At 66.0% G+C, this 19,075-nt stretch overlaps 1 protein-coding gene across 1 annotated transcript; it reads left to right on the plus strand.

Annotated features, from left to right (window-relative positions):
* Positions 1 to 5,427: 5,427 nt before the first annotated feature.
* AGPAT2 (1-acylglycerol-3-phosphate O-acyltransferase 2) lies at positions 5,428 to 18,907 on the plus strand. Its single transcript, XM_057724411.1, has 6 exons — positions 5,428 to 5,716; positions 14,509 to 14,642; positions 15,094 to 15,269; positions 15,520 to 15,615; positions 17,326 to 17,398; positions 18,200 to 18,907. The coding sequence occupies exons 1-6, from the start codon at positions 5,535 to 5,537 to the stop codon at positions 18,373 to 18,375; spliced, it is 837 nt and encodes a 278-aa protein (XP_057580394.1). The 5' UTR covers positions 5,428 to 5,534; the 3' UTR covers positions 18,376 to 18,907.
* The last annotated feature ends 168 nt before the right edge of the window (positions 18,908 to 19,075 follow it).

The raw sequence follows: 19,075 nt of genomic DNA on the forward strand, positions 1-19,075 counted from the left end.
AGTTTCACTGGGTTTATGAATGGAGATAGGGCTCTGACTCACTCTCCCACCCCCTGGGGCTGCTCTGCCCCAGCGCCATGCGGCCAACGCTGCACGGCTCGCTTGAGTGGGTGTGTGTGCGTGCCTGAGGGGGGCAGAAGCTCAGATGCCCCGCTCCCTGGGATGGGGTCTCCGCGGGGAAAGGCAGAGAGGGCAGGACAGACAGAAACGGCAGCGGTACCTGAGGCCTGTGTGCAGGTCACGTCAATGATCAGCGCCTGCTCGCCTCTGCCTACCCGGAGGGCCATCCCTGGCGCAGAAGCCGGCCAGCCGTTTCCGCCAGGGGCTCTCTCTGTGGGCTGTGGCCCGGCTCAGCAGTGCAGGTGCCCGAGTGCCCCCGACAGCCCGTGAGCTTGCCAGCTCCAGGCAGCAGGCGGGCGAGGCCCCTCTCTGGACGTGTAAGGAAGGAGTCCTGGTTCACTCACTCTCACACTCATTCACGCGTTCACCAGTGACGTGTCCGGGCCCCGGGCACGGAGCAGGGAGGGGCACAGAGAGGTCTCAGGGGACAGACAGCGGGACTGGGCCAACGGGAGGCAGTGAGGGGGGACAGGAAGCTGCCCGCCTCTGCCCACGGAGCCCCAGGCCCTGGCGGGACCCTGGGACACCGGCTGCCCCCAGGCACACAGGCAGCACAGCACCCACGGCCCAGGCCCGGCCCGGCTGGGGGAGGAGGGGGGCTCCCTGGAAGCCCCGGGTGGGAAGCTCCGGGTCACCCAGTGCGGCTCTGGGACAGAGAGGGAACAGGAGGGACCCGCGGGGAGGGCCTCGCTTTCCCAGTCCGTTATTCCAGCTGGACCGGGGGAATGACAGCCCACAGAGGGGAGGGTGGCCGGCAGGCGGAAGGCAGGCCCAGGTCTCTGCCCAGCGGAGCGCCCGGCCTCCCCCCTTCTGCCTCCTCTGGCCAAGGGGCCACCCAAGGAAAAGCGAAGACCCGCTCCCTGAATCGGGGAGTCTGAGTCTCTGGGTTGGGTTTGCTGAAGGCCCTTCCCAACCACGTCATGGGTGGGAGGTGTCCCCCAGCCTAGGTCAGGTCAGGGCGGCAGGGGAGGGGGTGGGGGGAGCAGGCCGAGCTGGGATTTTGATTCAACACAGGCGGGGGGGGTGAAGGGGGCCCCTCCCTCCCCTCCCCCACCCTGGGGGTGGGGGGCTTCTCTGGCGCCTCTGACCTCCTCTCTCCCCGGTGGACAGGACAGAAAGGACCTCCGAGGCCCTGTGGCCCGAGAGGCAGCCCCTTGGCCAGCAGCCGAGGCCGGGACTGGGTGGCATGAGGCAGCAGGTGGCCAGCTTGGCGTCCAGCCCTGTCCAGCGCCACAGGCTGGCCTGGCGAGCACCGAGGCAGCTGATGGCTCTGGACGCCAGCTGGGCCAGGGGTGAGGTGGCTGCTGCCCAGGGACAGGCCTGGCACCTCAGGCAGCCTGTCCCACTGCAGCTCTTGGGCCCCACACACAGCTGAGGAACCGAGGCCCAGAGAGGACAGGCCAGTCCGAGGTTTTCCCGGGGGCTGGACAGGGCTGCCTGGGTCCAACCCTGGACACCAAACCTGCTCCATCTTGCTGGCCAGGGACCCCGGGGTGCCCTCTTGCCTTCTGGGCCCCTGTCTGCCCAGTGAGGGGTGGGGTGAGGCCATCTCTGAGGACCCATCAGAGACCCAGGGTACCAGCTGATGTCAGAGGCAGGGAGGCCGGTTGGGGCCTCTAGGGCAGCGGCTCCGGGGCCTCAACTCGGCCTCTGCTCCGATGCCTTCTGCCTTCAGCCCCTCTGGTCCCCAGTTCCCCGCTCCCCCCCAAGCCTGGCACTCAGACACGTGTGTGTCGTGGCCACGAGAGGCTGTGCATGGGTGGCCGCCAGCGGGTGGGGGGGCAGCTCTCCGGCGACGGGAGGGGCCGCTGCGGAAAGGGCCTCACCCCGGGGCCTTCAGCTCCGGCTCCTCCTGGGGCTTCTGTCTCCCCTCCTGTGTTCAACGGCGTCTCTCGACTCCCCCGTCTCTCTCTCTGTGCTCCCCCGAGGAGAGCCTGTGTGCCGCAGCCCAGACGCCAGCCAGACACCCGCTCGGAGGGGGGAAGGTGCTGCTCTGCCCTCCCGGCCCCTTGCCCCAGTCTTGTGACCCAGGAGCTCCTGACGGTGCAGCCAGATGGCGACTTCCTGTTGGCCCCGGAGCCCGGCTCCACGTCCCCGGCTCCCTGTGGCCTGGCCGGCACCCTCGGGGCCCTGTCCTCACGGCACGGCCCCCACCCCCCTCCCGGGGAGCCTGTGGCCCCGCACCTTCCCCTGCAGAGACCCGGGAAACTGGCCCAGAGGCCTCACCTGATCTATTTTTAAGCACAAGCCCGTGAAAGATTCACTGGCCGCTTTATTCACCGGTGACGGGATGGCACTGGTGCCTGTGGCACACCCACCAAGAGATCCCAAACACAGGCCACAGAGCCAGGCTCTGCTGTCCCCAACGTCCTCCCCACCCAGGAGCTCCTCCCCAGGAGGTGAGCCTCCTGGAGCTGCCCCCCAGAGGCAGCGGGGCCCCTCCCGGTGCCCCCGACCAGCTATGCCACCAGCTGCTCCCTGTCTACACGGTCCCTGATCTCGGGCGGGCGGGTGACTGCTGAGACCTTGTTCCCTTCCTGGCTTCCTTTCACCAGGCAGGCCTGAAGGGAGGGGAATCCAGCTCCTGATGCCAGAGGCAACGTTGGGAGTGGCCTTCCTTCCTGCTGGCCTCCCGGGAGCAGGCCACGAGGTGAGGCGAGGCGACTGTAGCTCGGGGAACTTGGATTAGCCATTTCTCTGGAGTCCCAAGGCTGGGCATCCCAGCCCTGCCCCTAAAGGCATGTGGTGAGGAGTGGTCAAACGGTGCTTGCTTTATCTGGGCCTCCAGAAATGCAGAGGCCTGTCCTTCCAGATGCCCAACCCAACCCGAGATAAACACAAGGGCCTCAGGGCCCTACGTGGCCCTGCAGAAGGGGGGGGGGGGGGGGGGCGGACGAACAGGTGGCAGGTCAGGCCCAGCGCCGTCCCCCTCCCCTCGCTGTGGGCTCCTGTGGCTTCAGGAGGTGGTGTGGGTTCAGCACTGATTGTGTCACCTGGCATCATGTGCTGTCTGTCCGGGTCCCAGCAAATGCGCTCAGCTGTTGTGCAGCAGGGGATGGGACTGACTTAGCAACGAACCTACCCAGCACCTTCCCTGGGTGCTTGTGGGGACTTGGGTGCGGCACCCGCGAGGGTCAGGCAGGATGCTGGTGCGTCCCTGCCCTTCACATGAGCGCTCCCTGCATGGGAGAGAGCCCACACCAGCCCCTGCTTCGGGGTGAATCACTAATTTTAGAGAAAATCTCTTGTCAAGGTATCTCCACCAACCCAGAAGATTCTCTGCCGATTCACTTTCTAGAAACAAAACAGTTCTTGTTAGCCTTCCGAATGGGGGATCACAGGAGAATACTGAACATCTGTTTCAGACCCAGCGGAGTTTGAGGCCCCCTCCTCCTCCCCCTCCCTGCCAGAGGAAAAGTGGGCATTTTCTTTCAACACGTCCCCAGAGGAGGAAGGAACTGGGGAAGAAGGTAAAATTGAGTAACAGCCTCTCCATCCGCCTGAGGACGAAACAGCGGCGCCCCGGGAGCAGGCGGACAGGGCGCGCCAGGCGCCAGCAGCCTTCCCAGGCAGTGGGTGTGGCATACTGGGACAGAGGCCGGCCTCTCCCTGTCACCTCTGTGAAATGGGGAGGCATTGGCTTTGGGAGTGTTTGTGGAGCACCTACTGGGAGGTGGGGAAGAAGGGCCGGACAGGCAAACCCACAAACATGTAACTGAGTCACAGGAGGTGCTAGGGAGCGTGAGGCCGGAGGAGGGATGTGAGGGTTGCGTGGGGCCGTCTTGGCGCGCGTGGTGGGCTGGGAGCTAAGGCACCGGAGGACGCGCTCTCGGTAAAGCAGCTCTGTCCGCCTGCCTGCGGGGTTGTGAGGATGGGTTCTATTCCTCCGGAAGGACCCCCTGGGGCCTCCAGCTGAAGGTATCGCTAAACCCTCTCCGAGAAGCCCGCCCGGGACCCGGCCTCCCACCCCCGATGCCCGGCTCCCTGCGGCACCCCTGGCCGTTGTGTGCCCACCTGACCCACGAAACTTTCTCCTGGAGTCTTGCTGTGGTCTGTCCAGGCAGCTCGGGCACAGCGGGGCCAGCGCCCCTCCCCGGGGCGGTCAGGCCTCCTCTGGAGGGGGCGGCAGTATCCTGTTCCAAGAGAGGGAAAAGAGACAAGCTGGTCTATTTGATATAAAACGATGGCAGGACGGATTTGGAGCAAGACTGAACCAGAGAACGCTCTCATAGGTTTTATTGTAAATCGCCCAGAGGTGTAACACAGAGGAAACGATGCTTCCCTTCTGTGAAAACCTAAGAACACCTGTGAATGGGCTACTCCACCCACAGCAGGGAAACGCCTCCTCCTTTTGGGCCTGGGCCCCCTTTCACTCCATGATGGAAGCTTTGGTACTTGTCAGCCAAAATAGCAGTATTTCACTAGCAGATCCCCTCAGCATCTGAAAAAGGGAAGAGGCCAATAATATCATTCTTAAGACCCCCGGGGCTGCACGGACATGGCCATCTGTAAACTGCAGCAAACACAGGACCCCAGCCCACAGGGGGAGGACACTTGTGCAGAAAGGAAACTCGCTTTTACAACCTCGATCTGCTCTGAGACCTGTTGGCCGTCCCCACAGGGGTGGCCTGGAGCGCCGGGCAGGGCCCCTGCTCCTCCCCCACGCCGGGGCTGGCTGCACCACTGCCCTGCCAGGCTGGCCGGTCCACAGATGTGGTGAGCACAATCGCCTGGCACCAGCAGCACTGGAGATAACACGCTGGGCTGGCACCCCAGCTCTGTCCAGGAGCATGCCTCATGCCCACTCACCCCTTCCCCCCGTCCCCGCGCCCACTCGGCCGCACAAGGCTGGTCTCCCTGCAAGGACTGCTGGGGACCTGAAGCGGCAGGCTACCCGCTGGTCACTGGGCGAGGTTCAAGGACCGCTTTGTGTGGCATCGGGGCTGGCACGGGCAGTCGCGTCCTCGGGCCGCCTTTGGAGCCGCGATCTGGGCTCAGGGGCGGCGCCCGCGGGTGGGGGGCGGGGCAGCCCGGGGGTGAGGTGGGGACCCGCTGCGGGGATGCGGGGGCTGGGAGGGGGCGCGGTGCCAGAGGCCGGCGGCCGGGCGGCCGGGCAGGGGCAGGGCGGCGGGGCGGGGCGGGGCGGGGCGGGGACCACGCGGCGGGTGTGGACGTCGCGGTGGGCGGGGCGGTGGGCGGGGCGGGGCGGGGCGCACCTAGCCGCTTCCTCTGGCGCCCAGCTCACCGCCCCCGCCCCGCCCCGCCCCTCCGCCCCGCCCCGTCCCGCCCCTCCGCCCTCGCAATAAGGGGCGCGGGCGGGTGGCGGCCAGCAGGAGCGCCCGGCGCCGGCAGCCCGCGGTCGGAGCCCGGGCGGGGAGCCTGAGGCCCGCGCCGTCGGGGCTCGGGGCGCGGCCATGGCGCTGTGGCCCTGGCTGACCGCCGCGCTGCTGCTGCTGCTGCTGCTGGTGCAGCTGAGCCGCTCGGCCAGGTTCTACGCCAAGATCGGCCTGTACTGCGCGCTCTGCTTCGTGGCCGCCACGGTGGCCGCGGCCGTCTGCCTGCTGCGCCACGGCGGCCGGACGGTGGAGAACATGAGGCAAGGCGGCCGCGGGGAGGGCCCGGCGGGCGGGGAGCGCCGCCGCTTCCGCTTGCCTAACTTTCCCGTGTCCTCTCCCTGCCGCCGCGCCGCCCGCGCCTGCCCCGGGCTCCCGGGCTCCCGGGCTCCCGGGCCGGCCGAGGGGACCGCGGAGGCGGCGGGCGCCGGGCAGGGGTCCCGGAGCCGGCGTCACAGTGGCCCCGGGCCTGGCTCTCGGCGCCGCGCAGACGCGTGTGGGTGCGGGCGGCCCGAGAGGCACGCGGCCCGGCCGGCCCGGCCAGCCCGGCCGAGGCTGCGTCCTGCTTCCCCGCGGGGAGGGTGGGCCGCCCGCCGCCCCGCCCCGCCCCGCCTGGACCCGGCTCCGCTCGGGGCCCGGGGGGCGTCCCCCGTCTCCTCTCCGCCGCCGCGCGCCGCCCACCTGCCGCCGAGGCGCGCACCTGTGCGCCCGCGCCTGGCCGGCTTCCCGTCCCTTTCCTTCCGCCTGGGAAGGTGTGGAGGCGCCGTGCTGGGGCGGGGTGGGCGGAGAGCGTGGGCCCTGGGGTCCAGCTTCAGGCGGGGCAAAGAGCCGGGCGGTGGCTGGAAGCCCTCCAGAGGGGCGCGCGGCTTGGAGCTGCTGCGGTGCCCGGTCCGGCGGCGCTGATAGGAAGCGTTGGGGGCCTCCCTGGGTCGGGGGAGGGGGGGGGCACGGTGGCCCGCGAGGGGGTTCCGTGTCCTCACTGCCGGTTTCTGACTGGGAGAGGCTGTTGCTCACGCTCCCCCCCGCGGCTTTGGCAGTGATGGCCTTTGGCTGTGGCCTGGTGTGGGCGTTCTGTGGCCCCCACCACCCACGTGCTTACAGGGCAGTGAGTGAGGGTTCCTGGCTTTCTGCCCTCTCTGTCCTTGTCCATCTGGGCGGGCTGGCCCGCACTCGGCGGGTCCTCCAGGCCCTGTTTTCAGGGCTGTGTGGCTCCCGTGGCACCAGGAGTGGGCATGAGGACTAAGAGTGGGGGAGCCTGGGGGGGTGGGCCATGGGTGTCTCGTGCCCCCCAAATGGCCCAGGCCAGCGTCCCAGGGAGCGCAGATCCCGGGGGTAGCCCACTTGTGGCCCTTCCAGCTGTCTTCCCAAGCAGCCAGCCCTCTTGGGTGGGGAGGGCCTGTTTCCAGAAATAGGGGCTCCTCAGGACCGGGCCCCTGCCCACAGCGTGCCGGGGCTGCGTGCAGCTCTGAGGGCCTGGCCTGGGATGGAGGCCCTGGGTCCCCCCCAGGCAGGGGGCTCATAGCCAGAGTCTCTATTCAGCACCTGCTGGGGACCGGCCTGTGGGCTCCTTGGAGGGGGTGCTGCCTTCCCAGAGCCAGGCCGGCTGGTTCTGAGGCAGGAGGGAGCCCTGGACCTGCTGTCCTGGGTTCGGGTGGAAGCGCGGCCCGGAGCAGGTTTTCAGCATGTGACAGGCGTTCCTGGAGGCGACCCCCTCCCTCCCTGGCTCCATACTATCAGGTGGCCTCTTCACAAAGGCTTCCTTGTCTTTATTTTTTATTTTATTTTCTTAAATTTAAGCTCTTTATTGGAATATAATTGCTTTACACGGCTGTGCCAATTTTTGAGGTACACCGAAGTGAATCAGCTGTGTTTATACACGTGTCCCCGCCCTCCCGCGACTCCCTCCCACCCTCCCTATCCTGGCCCTCTAAGTCATCACCCGTCATCAAGTTTGTCTCGGCTTCCTTGTCTTTAAATGGCCCAACTCACTCTTCCAGGCCTGGGCTTCAAAGCAGCTTCCCTGAGTCAGATCAGAAGTCAGCAGCCGCACTTTCTGAAGCGGTGGCTGGACTGGCAGGCCGGCTGTAGCAGCACTTGGCACTCCAGCCCCACCCTGCCCTGCCCAGCCCTCCGGCCTCTGCTGGCCTGGGCTTGTTCCCCTCAGCTCAGAGCTGGGCTTGGCCCCCAGCCTCTGCCAAGATTCTGGCCATCCGGGGTGTCCTCCTTAGGACCCTGGACCCCCCTCCCCCAGCCCCGCCGATGGTGCTCAGGAGGGAGCTTCCTGTTGCCAGTCCCTCCCCAGGGCAGCCCCTGACGCAGGCTCTGCGAAGGGACCCGCCCAGGACTTAACAGGGGTGCTGTGTCCTCCCCAGAGAGGGGCGGGCCTGGGGATCCGGGAGCCCGCAGCCTCCTGCCCCTGCGCCCCCGGTCTGGCAGGGGTGGGTCACAGTGATACCCCCAGTGCTCCCCAGGGATGGCAAAGAGGGGGGTAGGGACAGGGGTCTTGTGAACACGGGGTCCCCAAGGGGTGTGTCCGTGGGGTACTGGGAAATGCAGAGGACGGGGAGGTGCCATGTCCCTCTAGGTGGCCCGTCCAGGGACAGGGCCCAGGAGGAGGGAAGGGGAGGCTGGGGGGCTCCTTGCCCTTCACTTCAGGCCCTTCCCGGGCTGGGACTGCTGAGCGTCGGGGGTGCCTGGCTGCTCCCTGCTCTGGTCCCACCCCAACTTCCGGAAGGGAAGCGCTCTGCCCTCCGTCCCCCACGCCGGCCTGCGCATCCACCGCTGGAGCACCCACTGTGCGCCACGGGGGCCTCAGCCTTCGGGGTGGGATTGGTATGTGTTCCATTTTACAGATGAGTCTGCAGAGAAGCAGCTTGAAACTCAGGCTCCCAAGGCGGGGGTGGGGGGTGATTTCCAGGGTCCCAGAGCTAGGACACGGTGGACCGGGGCTGCAGACCCACTGACAGTGACTCCAAAGTGCATGCTTTTCATTTTTCCTCCATCTCACCCGGCGTTAGGGGCTGGGGGCCACGCCATGGCCGCTTTGGGGCTGGAGAGCAGGCTCGGGGGAGGTCCTGAGCTCCAGGAGGGGCAGCCCCGTTCCGCCCACCCCTTCACTTTCCCACCTTCCCCTTGAGCAGCAGCCCCTCCCCATGGTGGGGATCTGGGGGTGGGGGGCACCCAAGGAGGCCTTTGCCATTTAGTTGCGAGTTCTGAGTGTGCAGGGCAGTGCTCGGGACTGAGAAGCGGAGGCAGGGTCTGTTCCCACCAGGCTGGGGCTGAGGCCAGGGACCTTCCCAGGCTGGCAGGGTCCTGCGTGCAAATGTGGCTGGAGCGGCAGGCCCTGTGTCCTCGTCCTGGGGACACATACCCTCGTTACACCCACTCGGTAGAGAAGAGAGTGAGGCCCAGAGAAGCGGTGTGGGTCAGAACTGGGTTCGGCTGCAGGATCAGGAAACCCAATAACAGCGGCTTAACCCAGAGAGGTTACTTTTTCACGTGTCACAGGTGACCAGGGCAGGCAGCCTGGAGCCACAGAAAGCCGCCAGCTCCTCTGTCCTGCGGCCCCACGTTATCGGGGTCCAGCTTGCCCCCGTTATGGCAGGACCTCTGGGGACTGAACAGCCTGTTTCTGCATCCGACCCGGCACCCGGGACCTGGGTGGCACAGCTAGGCTTGCGGGGGGGCGGGGCGGGGAAAGGCAGTGAGGTCCTCTCTCTGTGGAGCCTGCATTTGCTTGAAACCTCGAGGCTGGGCGTTGTTGCGGCCAGGGTCCGCGGGCTCGGCGGTGCTGGTCAGGGTGACCCCAGCACTGCCCGTCACTGTGTGGCCCTGGGGGGTTGCATGGGTGCAGGTACAGCGCAGCTGGGGGGCTGCGGCACCTGGGGGCTGGCCTGGGGCTCTGGCCTCGCAGGAAAGTCCACCCTGGCTTTGCTTGGGGTTGGGGGGGGTGAGGGGCAGAGCCTCTGCTCTGGGTGTGCGACTTCTGCAGGCCCAGAAAGCAGAGCTCCCGAGAGCCCCAGACACCCTACTCGCGGCCCCACCTTCCAGGCCCCTGGTGTTCACCTCACTCCCGCGCCCCGCCCCTTAACGCCTCTGGGCACCTGCACAGCCTGGAGCCCCCCGCTCCTGGCCCCTCCGTGCTCCAGCTCAGAGGACGCTTGGAAAACGCCCCAGCGCTGCCAGGTGGCCTTGCCGGGGCCTCCTGTCCCCTGAGCAGATCCATGGCTGCGTGCTGCCCTCCTGGCAGGGCCGCCCCGAGGGAGCCCCTCCCTTGCTGGGGCAAAGCCCGTGGGGTCTGGCTGAAGACTGGTGCCCCTCGGCCAAAACAGCTGCCGGGTCTCCCCAGAGCCGCCTAGCCCGAGGCCAGGGGCTGAGGGGAAAGGTCGGCGGGGAGCCCAGACCTGATCTTGAACTGCCTCCCAGCAGCCTGGAGCCGGTGCTGGCCAGGGGAGGGGCCTCTCGCCTTCGTTTACTTTGGAGTCTTCCCTTCTGCCTGTGTCATCCCCGACCCTGCGGCTGTTTGTGGAGGGTTCCCAGGGTCCATTTCGCGCGTGGAAACGGACGTTTAGGGAGGTCACGTCCATGGCCCAAGGTCACAGCTGGTGAGAAGGGAGTCAGGACCCAAACCTGCGTCTGTCTGACCCAGGGCTTGGGCCGGGCTCAGGGGCCCTCGGCGAGCACAGGTGGTGCAGGGAGGCTGCCTGCCGGGAGCCGGACCCCGGGCCCCCCAAAATCTGCGACGTTGATGGCGCCCACTTCTAGGCTGGCCGCCCCGGTCAGGGTTCAGTGGAGGGCCCCTGAGAAAGACCCGGGAAGGACCGATCTCCCCTCTGCTTAAGGGTTTGGCTGCCCCAGGGGGCCCTTGGAAAGGGCCTGTCCTGGGGGCCACCTCCCTTGCCGTGGAAAGCTGACACCGGTCACCCACCTGGCAGCTGGCAGCAGGGCTTCTGGAATGCTGGGCCATGCACTCAACCCAGTCCTGGGCCACCTGGGCTTCAGGCAACCTTGGCTCCACCCCAGAGGAGGCAGGACATGGAGCTCAGGGGTGGCGGGTGTGGGACACGCACGTCCCTGGGCCTCCTGAGGCCAAGGGGAGGGCCCTGGGGTCAGGTGGGTGTCAGGGCACAGGGGGTCTGCCGCTCAGGATGAGGTCTGGGCCGGGCAGGCAGGGCAGCCTGGGGGTGGTGGCTGCTTTGAGCTTCCTGCTGGGAGAGGAGGACAGAGCCACTTGCAGCCCTGCTGGGGCTGGGGTGGGGGTCACAGAGCCCCCCAGGGGAGGAGGGGGAGGCTCAAAAGGAGCTCGAGACTCCACCTTCCAACCCTGGAGCCGTCTCCCCACCTCCGGCAGGCCCTCTGCCTGGCATTTTTCACACGTGTTTCAAAAGTCAGCTTTCAAGGTGGGCTCTGGCCCATCCTGGCCTCCCTGCTGTGTGACTTTGGGCAAGTCACTTAGCTCTGCTGAGCCTCGACTTCCTCACCTCGTGTAATGAGCGAACGACCTTGTGGGGTTACTGTCTGAACGACATGGGGTAGTTTAGGTCTGTTCTCAGCGCGGGCGTGGCTCAGCAGACACCGGGCATGGTGTGGGTGTGCGGTGTCCGGCCCTGTGGTTGGGAGCATGCTGTGCGCCTGGCCAGGACGGACCGGCTCTCCCTGCCTGGGCACTGGAGGTGTCTGCCGGCGGTGGGGAGCATCTGCAAAGCTTGGTCTGCTTCCTTCCTTTTTGAGGAAGTGCTGTTGCAATGGTAATAGATACTTTCCCACCACTTGTACAGAAAACCTTGGAAATACGGGACGGATTTAGGAGAAGGAAAAGGGCCCTGCGTGCACGCCGCCTGCAGGGCTGACCAGTCCCCTTGAGGAACAGCCGTTGCGTCTTTCTGCTCCTGGATGCGCCTTTCTCTCGCAGCTTCCTCGCACCCTCGCACCCCGGCGGCTGTATCTTGTATCTTTTCATTTGTCTGAGTGCAGTTCTTTGTGAAAGTGTGGAGAGTCGCCCTGGGAGCCTCCGTCTTCTGCAGCACGGGGGGCGGCCCTGGGCCTGTCTGTCCGTCCTGGGTCTGGGCTCCTGTCTGGACTCCTGGCTGGAGCATGCAGAGCACCCCTGCTCAGTTGAGTCTTTTTTTGTTTTTAATTTTTATTTAATTAATTAATAGCTGCATTGGGTCTTTGTTGCTGCACTCAGGCTTTCGCTAGTTGTGGAGAGCAGGGGGCTACTCTTCATTGTGGTGTGCGGGCTCCTCACTGCAGTGGCTTCTCAGTAGTTGTGACACACAGGCTTAGTTGCTCCGCGGCATGTGGGATCTTCCAGGACCAGGGGTCGAACCCGTGTCCTCTGCATGGGCAGGCGGATTCTTAACCACTGCGCCACCAGGGAAGTCCTCAATTGAGTCTTATACACAGTATCTTTCACAGTTCAGACAAAACAAAACAATAAAAAACCTACCAGTATACAATTGATCCCTTACATTAGATACAAAAAGAAACTATAGAGAAGCTCTGGGGACAGGTGGTTGGGGATGCTGCCTAACAAGGTGAATGTACCTCTGCCACTAACTGGACACTTAGAAATGGTTTAAAATGATAAAATTTTATGTATATTTCATCCCAATTTTTAAAGAAGAATGGACTAGCAGATGCCACTACCAGAGAGAACCACTGTCCTTCCCAGGTGTGGCCTGGGAGGGACATGCACACCATATGTGGTCATGAGAAGTCACGAGAACGGCCCCGGCGGGAAGTGGATACAGATCGTGGCTCTTTTCCTCTGCCGCAGCCCCGTTTATTTTGCCTCTCCCCACCGGGGACACAGAGGTGTTTTCAGATTTTCCTAATTCAGACCGTGCCTATGCCTGCCTCACAGCGGCTTTAGGATGTATTGCTGGAAAAGGATCGCAGATCCAGGGGAGTAGGTTTCTCAGGGGCTTTCGCCAGGTGCTGCCAACCTGCTCTCCAGAAACCTGTGTGGCTCTGACCTGTGCCAGCAGCCCTGGGGCTGTGTCCCAACAGCAGGCCAACACCCATTATCAGCTTCCCTCTGCCAATCTGAAGGATGAAGAGAGGGTTTCTTGTTTCCATCTGCATGTCTTTGCCAGTGAGATTGTGTTTTCCCGTGTTTATTGGCCACACACGTTTTTCCTTTCTGTGCACTGCCTGCTCGCGCCCTCTCCCTGAGTCCTTCAACCCACAAGGACTCGAGAAGCTACGCTCTGCAGACGAGATGCCGGAGGCGCGCCAGCTGAGACGGCCAGTCAGTTCTCGCAAGAGTGTCCAGATGGGGACAAACGGGCAGGGCTGGCTCGAGCCGGCTGAGGTTACAGATCCGGGGAAGGCTGGCTGGTCTGATTGTGAGAGCAGCCTGGGGTCAGCTGCCTCCCAGAGCCTCAGTTTCCCCATCTGCACCATGCGGTGACGTGAAGTTAGGCTCTGTGAGCTGGATACGAGTCTGCCTTTCAGACATGAAGAGGCAGATCCGACAGAGTCCACTGATATGAGGGCCTAGAGTAGTCAGATTCATAGAGACAAAGTGGCCGATGGCGCCCGGGGTGGGGGGGAAGGAGGTGGAGGAAGGGAGTGTTTAATGGGGACAGAGTGTCAGTTTGGAAAGATGAAAGGGTCCCGGATGGTGGGGGTGTTGCACAAGAGAGTGAGTGTACTTAATGCCACCGAGCTGCACACTTAAAACTAGTTAGGATGGTACGTTGTGTGTTGTGTGTATTTTACCACAGCTTTGAAGACCTGAGTGCGGCTTTGGGTCAAGGACCCAGCTCTGAGCCCAGGCCCTTCTGGATGAAGTAGGAAATCACTCCCTTCCGGTCAGGACTGTGGGGAGATCACATGACCCTGGTGTGTGTGTGGGGGCGGGGTGTGGGTGTGTGGTGCGTGTGTGTGGGGTGTGTGGTGTGTATATGTGGTGTGTGGGGGGTATGTGGGGTGTGGGTGTGAGAGAGAGAGAGAGAATCTTCTGGGAGAAGTGGAACAGTTCTGGGTCAGGAACCCTTGGCCACTGGCGGCCCGCCCCCCGCCCCCCGCCGCCCCCAGATGGGAAGGACCCAGGGGCCCTGCAGGAGCTGCAGAGGAGCGGCCTCAAGCCTCGGGCTCCGTCACCCTGTGGGCTGACCCCTCACGAGCACCTGTCCCGTGCCACGTGTGCGCGGTGTCCCCGCTGAGCAGGGGGCCCGGGCCACCCTCCTCCCTGCCAGCCAGCCTCCTGCAGACACTGGGCCCGGGACATACCCGGTCATGCCTGCCCGTCACGTGCTTCTGCGACAGGCCCCTCAAGGTCACGCGTGCCCAGGCCAGCCTGCTGCTGGGAGCGGGGCCCACACACGTCCTGCCTCCACGCCATCCTCGTGTGACCTTGGGTGTGTCTGTGAAAGGGGCCGGGGTGCGGCTCTGCAGGACGGGGGAGGAGTGAAAGCCGCGTCACCTCGTGGCGCCCGGCCGGGCCGGCCTCCCCAGCAGCGGCTCTTCTGAACCTGAAGCAGCCTTCAGCGCCTCGACGGGGCCGCCGCTGGGTGCCCACGCGTCCTTCCCGACGGGGCTCTGCCTTGAGGGACAGTCGCTGCCCGTGGGTGGGGGCCCGGCCTCCTCTGCGGGGGCCTCTCCGTGTCGGGTCCTCCGGTCGCTGACACGGCTGAGAACGGAGCCAGCCCGGCCCTGGGGCCCTCGGGCTCCGGCCCCGTCCGGCAGGGGTGTTGGGTGAGGGCTGCGTGGCAGGGCAGCCCGGCGACGCGGAGGTGGCAGGAGGCGCCCTCCCCACTGCCGGGCGTCACGGCGCCCAAGGCCCTGCTCCTGTGTGACCTTCCCGTCGCCGGCGGGGGTGGCGGGAGGCAGGGAGGCCCTCGCCGGCCCGTTGAGGGGTTGAGGGACGGGACCTGGAGACTCTCCGAGGGGAGGCAGGCTCAGCGGCCAGCCTGCCGGGGCGGGCGGGGTGCCCGTGCTGTGTCTGCCTCCGCTCCTGCACCGAGAGGCCCCTGCCCGGGCCTGCGGGAGGAGCCCGCGTCGCGCCGCGGGCGGTGGCCCTCTGCTCACGGGCTCTCTCCCCCCTCAGCATCATCAGCTGGTTTGTCCGGACCTTCAAGTACGCGTACGGCATTCGCTTTGAGGTGAAGGGCCGTCAGAAGCTGGAGGAGGACCGCCCCTGTGTCATCATTTCCAACCACCAGAGCATCCTGGACATGATGGGTAGGCCGGCCTCAGAGGGTCTGGTGGGAGGGCCGGCCCTTCCCAGTTGCCTGGGGAGCAGGAGGGGGATGCCGCTTCGGTTGGTGGAGGATGGGCCCAGAAGAGCCGGCAGGTGAGGGGCAGGCGCGGGCCGGGACCCCGTGCCCCTCTCCAGACATGGGCCTTCAGCTGGTAACGGGCGGCAAGGCTGCCTGTGCCTGGCGCCAGGCACCGGAGCCCTGCTTCAGCACCTTCCCCCTGTAGGGGAAACAGGCTCAGAGGCCCGATGATGCCCAGGTAGCCAATGGGAAGGCACAACTCTGCCTAGGCCCCTTGGTGGCCAAGGCCCAGGGCCAGCTCCCTCCTCCTTGGGGAGGTGGCCGCCTGGCTCTGAGGCTGTGCCCTCTCTCTCTGTCTCCCCCCACCCCCCGTCCCCCACCTCCGGGCTCTGCCTGGTGTCCGGTGCCCGCAGGCCTCATGGAGATCCTCCCTGATCGCTGCGTGCAGATTGCCAAGCGGGAGCTGCTCTTCCTGGGGCCCGTGGGCCTGATCATGTACCTGGGGGGTGTCCTCTTCATCAACCGGCAGCGCGCTAGCACGGCCATGACCGTGATCTCTGACACGGGCGAGCGCATGGTCAGGGAGAAGGTGAGCGCCCGGGGCTCGGGCCCTGCTGGGTGGTGTGAATGCTCGGGGTGGTGTCAGGACAGCCCCGGAACGTGACTCCCTTGTGGCAGGAGAAAACGCATCGTCGGTGCGTGTGTGTAAACCGCACGCAGAAAAGCCGGGCGCGGTGCCTCGGCTCTAGCAGTGGTAGCGGTGGTGGTCTGGGCTGAGACGTGGGGCTCCTTCGGGGTGGGCGCAGCCCTGCCACACCTGCCTCCTGTCTCCCCGACAGCTCAAAGTGTGGATCTACCCCGAGGGCACGCGGAACGACAGCGGGGATCTGCTGCCTTTCAAGAAAGGTGCCTTCTACCTGGCCGTCCAGGCCCAGGTGCGTCAGGGCCGCAGCCCCCTGGGGCGGCAGGGGCGGGAAGCGTGTGCGGCTTGGCTTACGGCTGAAGGTGACCTCCCTCCCGGCCAGGCCGGGGCCGCTGCCGCCCAGGGACCACCTCCCGCTGGGCAGGTGGCAGGGCGCCCACCCCCGCCTCCCCAACCCCCGGCACCACCTGTCCTTGACCTGCTACGGGGGGCAGGGCCCCTCCGCCCACTGTGCGTGTTAAGGCCGGTGCCTGACGAGGTGCAGCACCAGCTGGAACGGTGCCCGTCACCGCCGTACCTGCACCTGGGGCTCCAGCACCCCACTCTCCAGCTGGCTGGGTGAGGGGCCTGCCGAGGGAGGCTGGGGTTGGCATGAGAGGCGGAGGCAGAAGGGCTGTTGGCTGAGCTCTCTTGGGAGGGCTGTGCCGAGGTCGCGTTCAGTCCCCCGGCACCGCTAGCTGGGGGGGCTGGGGGGTAGGCCATGGCTCGGGGGAGCAGGGCCTGCGGTGTGGAGCAGGATGGCGTGGACTGGGAGCCCTCCACGGGGCTTTGTGTTTTTCTGCTCCTTGACCGCTAGGGACGCGGTTTGCCCTGGCGGTGTCCTGGGGTCTGGGGTGATGGCAGGAGAGGCTGGGGCACAGCCATCCAGGGGATGGGGTCTCACCCCTAGCCCTGTGCTAGGGGATTCGTGTAGGGGCCTGGGGCCGTCAGCTGGCGCCGGGGAGGGGGCGTTCGTCCTGCCGGATGGAGTCAGGGAGGCAGCTGGGCAGGGGTCTGCTTTGCTCGTGGCCTTCCCTGGGACAGGTGGCCTCTAGTGCCCCCTGGTGGCCCCGAGCAAGGCCGGGAGAGCCCGGCTTCCAGAAGCTCCCAGCCCGCGCCAGGGGGGTGTGGGAGCTGGAGCGCAGGGTGGAGGGGCCCCGAGCCGTGGGGGCAGGAGCCTGGGCTCTGATCCCAGCCCTGCCCAAGCAAGAGGAGGAGGACACCCCCGCCACATGCCTGGGACTGAGGTCACGTCCCTTTGCTGGTGGAGAGGGGGTCATGGGAGAGGAGAGAGGAGATACCGAGGGAGCTTTGTGGGGGTGTGCAGTGCAGTCTCAGCCAGGAGACTGGACATCATTTCCTGTCACGCCCCCCCCCGGGTTAATGATTACCCCCAGGTGCCATTTCCGACATTGGAGTCACCATTGGAGTCACCACTGGACTTGACCCTGGTGTCTTCCAGGAATACCAGCAGGCCCCACCCCCTCCCCTGGCTGGAGCTGCCTCCAGCCTCCCTGGGATGGGGGAGAGGTTGGGAAGGGAGGGGTGGGCAGAAAGCTCAGTCACCTCCTCGGGCTAAGCTGGGCAGGGCCCTGGGTGACCTTAGGACCCCGTCGGGGATGCAGATGCGAGTCAGATGGATATGTGCCAACCCAGGAAGCCTTCCTGGAGGAGGGGATACTTGAATGAAGACGTTCGGGATGAGTTTCTAGACTGGGCCACCCAGGGCAGGAAGGGTGTCCCAGGCTCAGGGGGCAGTGTGTGGAAGCGCCCTGAGGCAGGATGGTACGTCTGCCCTGTGGCCACAGGGCCTCCCGGGACCTCCCCAGGTGCTGTGGGCAGCCCCAAGGTAGGGGCAGGCCGGCAGCCAGGCAGGGCTCTCCCCGCGAGCTCGTCCCTGAGGATCAGGCTGGGCTGGAGCGGGCTCCAGTCCATCCTCAGGCGCTGCGTCTGGCGTCCCCAGGTGCCTATCATCCCCGTGGTTTACTCCAGCTTCTCCTCCTTCTACGACTACAAGACGAAGCGCTTCACCTCAGGTACCACCCCCACCTGTGCACGCACGGGCCCACCTGTCCTCAGTCATGGCAACACCCGGCCCCCTGAGAGAACAGTTTCCGTTTCTGGGTGGTCCCTGCGGACCCCTGCCGCTCAGTGACTTTTTGGGGAAGGAAGGAGGGATGGGGAGGGAATCTAGCGTCCCAGCCCTGGGCTGTGAGGGGACCGAGGCTCCCAGAGGGCGGGCTACATGCTCAGGTTCACAGACCCAGGCTGTGCACACGGCTCGGGGGCCTTGAGGTGGGCGCTCCCTGTGCCCAGGGTGGGCTCCTGAGCCGGCGTATCCGGGCGTTACTCTCAGGGGCAGTGGCCTCCTAGCTGCCCCCACGCCCCTCGGCCACAGAGCTCGGGACCTCCCCCCGCCCTTCCCTCCAGACCCCGCACGGGGGCACCTGGTGCCCAGGTGGGAAGCGGGGTCCTCGGTAGAAGCCGCCTCCCCCCACACGTGAGCCCCTGAGGTCACCTGAACCGCTGTGGAGGGTGGGAGTGGCGGGGCGGGAGGGGGCTGCCGGGTGCCTTCCGGGGGGAGGAAGCGTCCAGGACCTCGGGTGGTCCTTGCAGGGGGGCACACACGTGTGCATGCCCGCTGGGCAAGCTCGGGAGCCGCGCGTGGGACCGTATTAGCTCTTCTCAGTCAACAGCCAACCGCCCGAGACCAGGGTGTCCAGGGAAGAGCCCAGCCCAGCCCCTCGGGAGGCTGTGCGGGGGAGGCTGGCGGGTGGCCGAGGAGAGGCCCCGACAAGAGCTCCTCAGGCTGCTGGTGCCCCGCCCCCCCCCCCCAGGAACCATCAAGGTGGAGGTGCTGGACGCCATCCCCACCACGGGCCTCACTGTCGCCGACATCCCGAAGCTCTCGGACACCTGCCACCAGGCCATGCGGACCAGCTTCTTCCACATATCCAAGCTCCCCCAGGAGAATGGGGCCCCCGCAGGGCCCGACGCCCAGCCAGCCCAGTAGCCGAGGCCCGGGGCAGGGCAGGACCTGGCTAGACAGTGGACAGAGGGGCCCCCGCCCACCAGACATCACTGTGTCCCCTCCCATGGCTCTTCCGGCTTTCCCTGGGCCCTGGAAGCAGAGGACCCCTTCCTGTCACTGGCCTCAGGTCCAGGCCCCTGACGTCCTTGCAAAGGACAGTCAGCTGGAGCGCCCCACGCTCTGACGCAGGGCCTCGCCCACCCTTGTGCCTCTGGGGTCCAGCGTGGGAGCGGGCCTGGGCCCCGACGGGCTGACGGAGCAGGGCCGAGCTGCCCGGCCCCCAGCCTCCTGCCTGGGCCTGTGGGGCGCAGGGGCCGGCTCTGGGCTCCCAGCCACAGCCTGCATCAGGCTCTCAGGGAGAGGTGGGGCTCAGGGGGGCCAGGACGCCTGGTCTCATGCCACCCGGGCTTCCGGGAGCTGGAAAGCAGGGTCCGTGTCTCCTGCCGGCCTTGGGGGGCAAGTCTGCTGAATGGGTACTACACTTGCCGTTGTTTTTTATAAACAAACTCTTGGAAGTGCCTGGTGAGTTGTGGTCACTCAGAGGCGGGCAGGGCTGCCTCGGCACCCATCCTCAAGCTGCCCTCGCCTGGTCCTCCCCGGGAGGAGTGTGGAAGCCCCCATGCTCCACTCCTGGTGGTGTTCCCTGCCAGCTCGTCACCGGGGGAGGCTGTCTCTGCGGCCA

This window comes from Hippopotamus amphibius, chromosome 2 (assembly GCF_030028045.1).
Source record: "Hippopotamus amphibius kiboko isolate mHipAmp2 chromosome 2, mHipAmp2.hap2, whole genome shotgun sequence".
Classification (NCBI taxonomy): domain Eukaryota; kingdom Metazoa; phylum Chordata; class Mammalia; order Artiodactyla; family Hippopotamidae; genus Hippopotamus; species Hippopotamus amphibius.

Coding starts and splice junctions, on each gene's coding strand:
- AGPAT2 (XM_057724411.1), top strand. CDS start 5,535: ATGGCGCTGTGGCCCTGGCTGACCGCCGCGCTGCTGCTGCTGCTGCTG. Junction 15,270..15,519: donor AGCGCATGGTCAGGGAGAAG/GTGAGCGCCCGG, acceptor TCTCCCCGACAG/CTCAAAGTGTGGATCTACCC. Junction 17,399..18,199: donor GACGAAGCGCTTCACCTCAG/GTACCACCCCCA, acceptor CCCCCCCCCCAG/GAACCATCAAGGTGGAGGTG.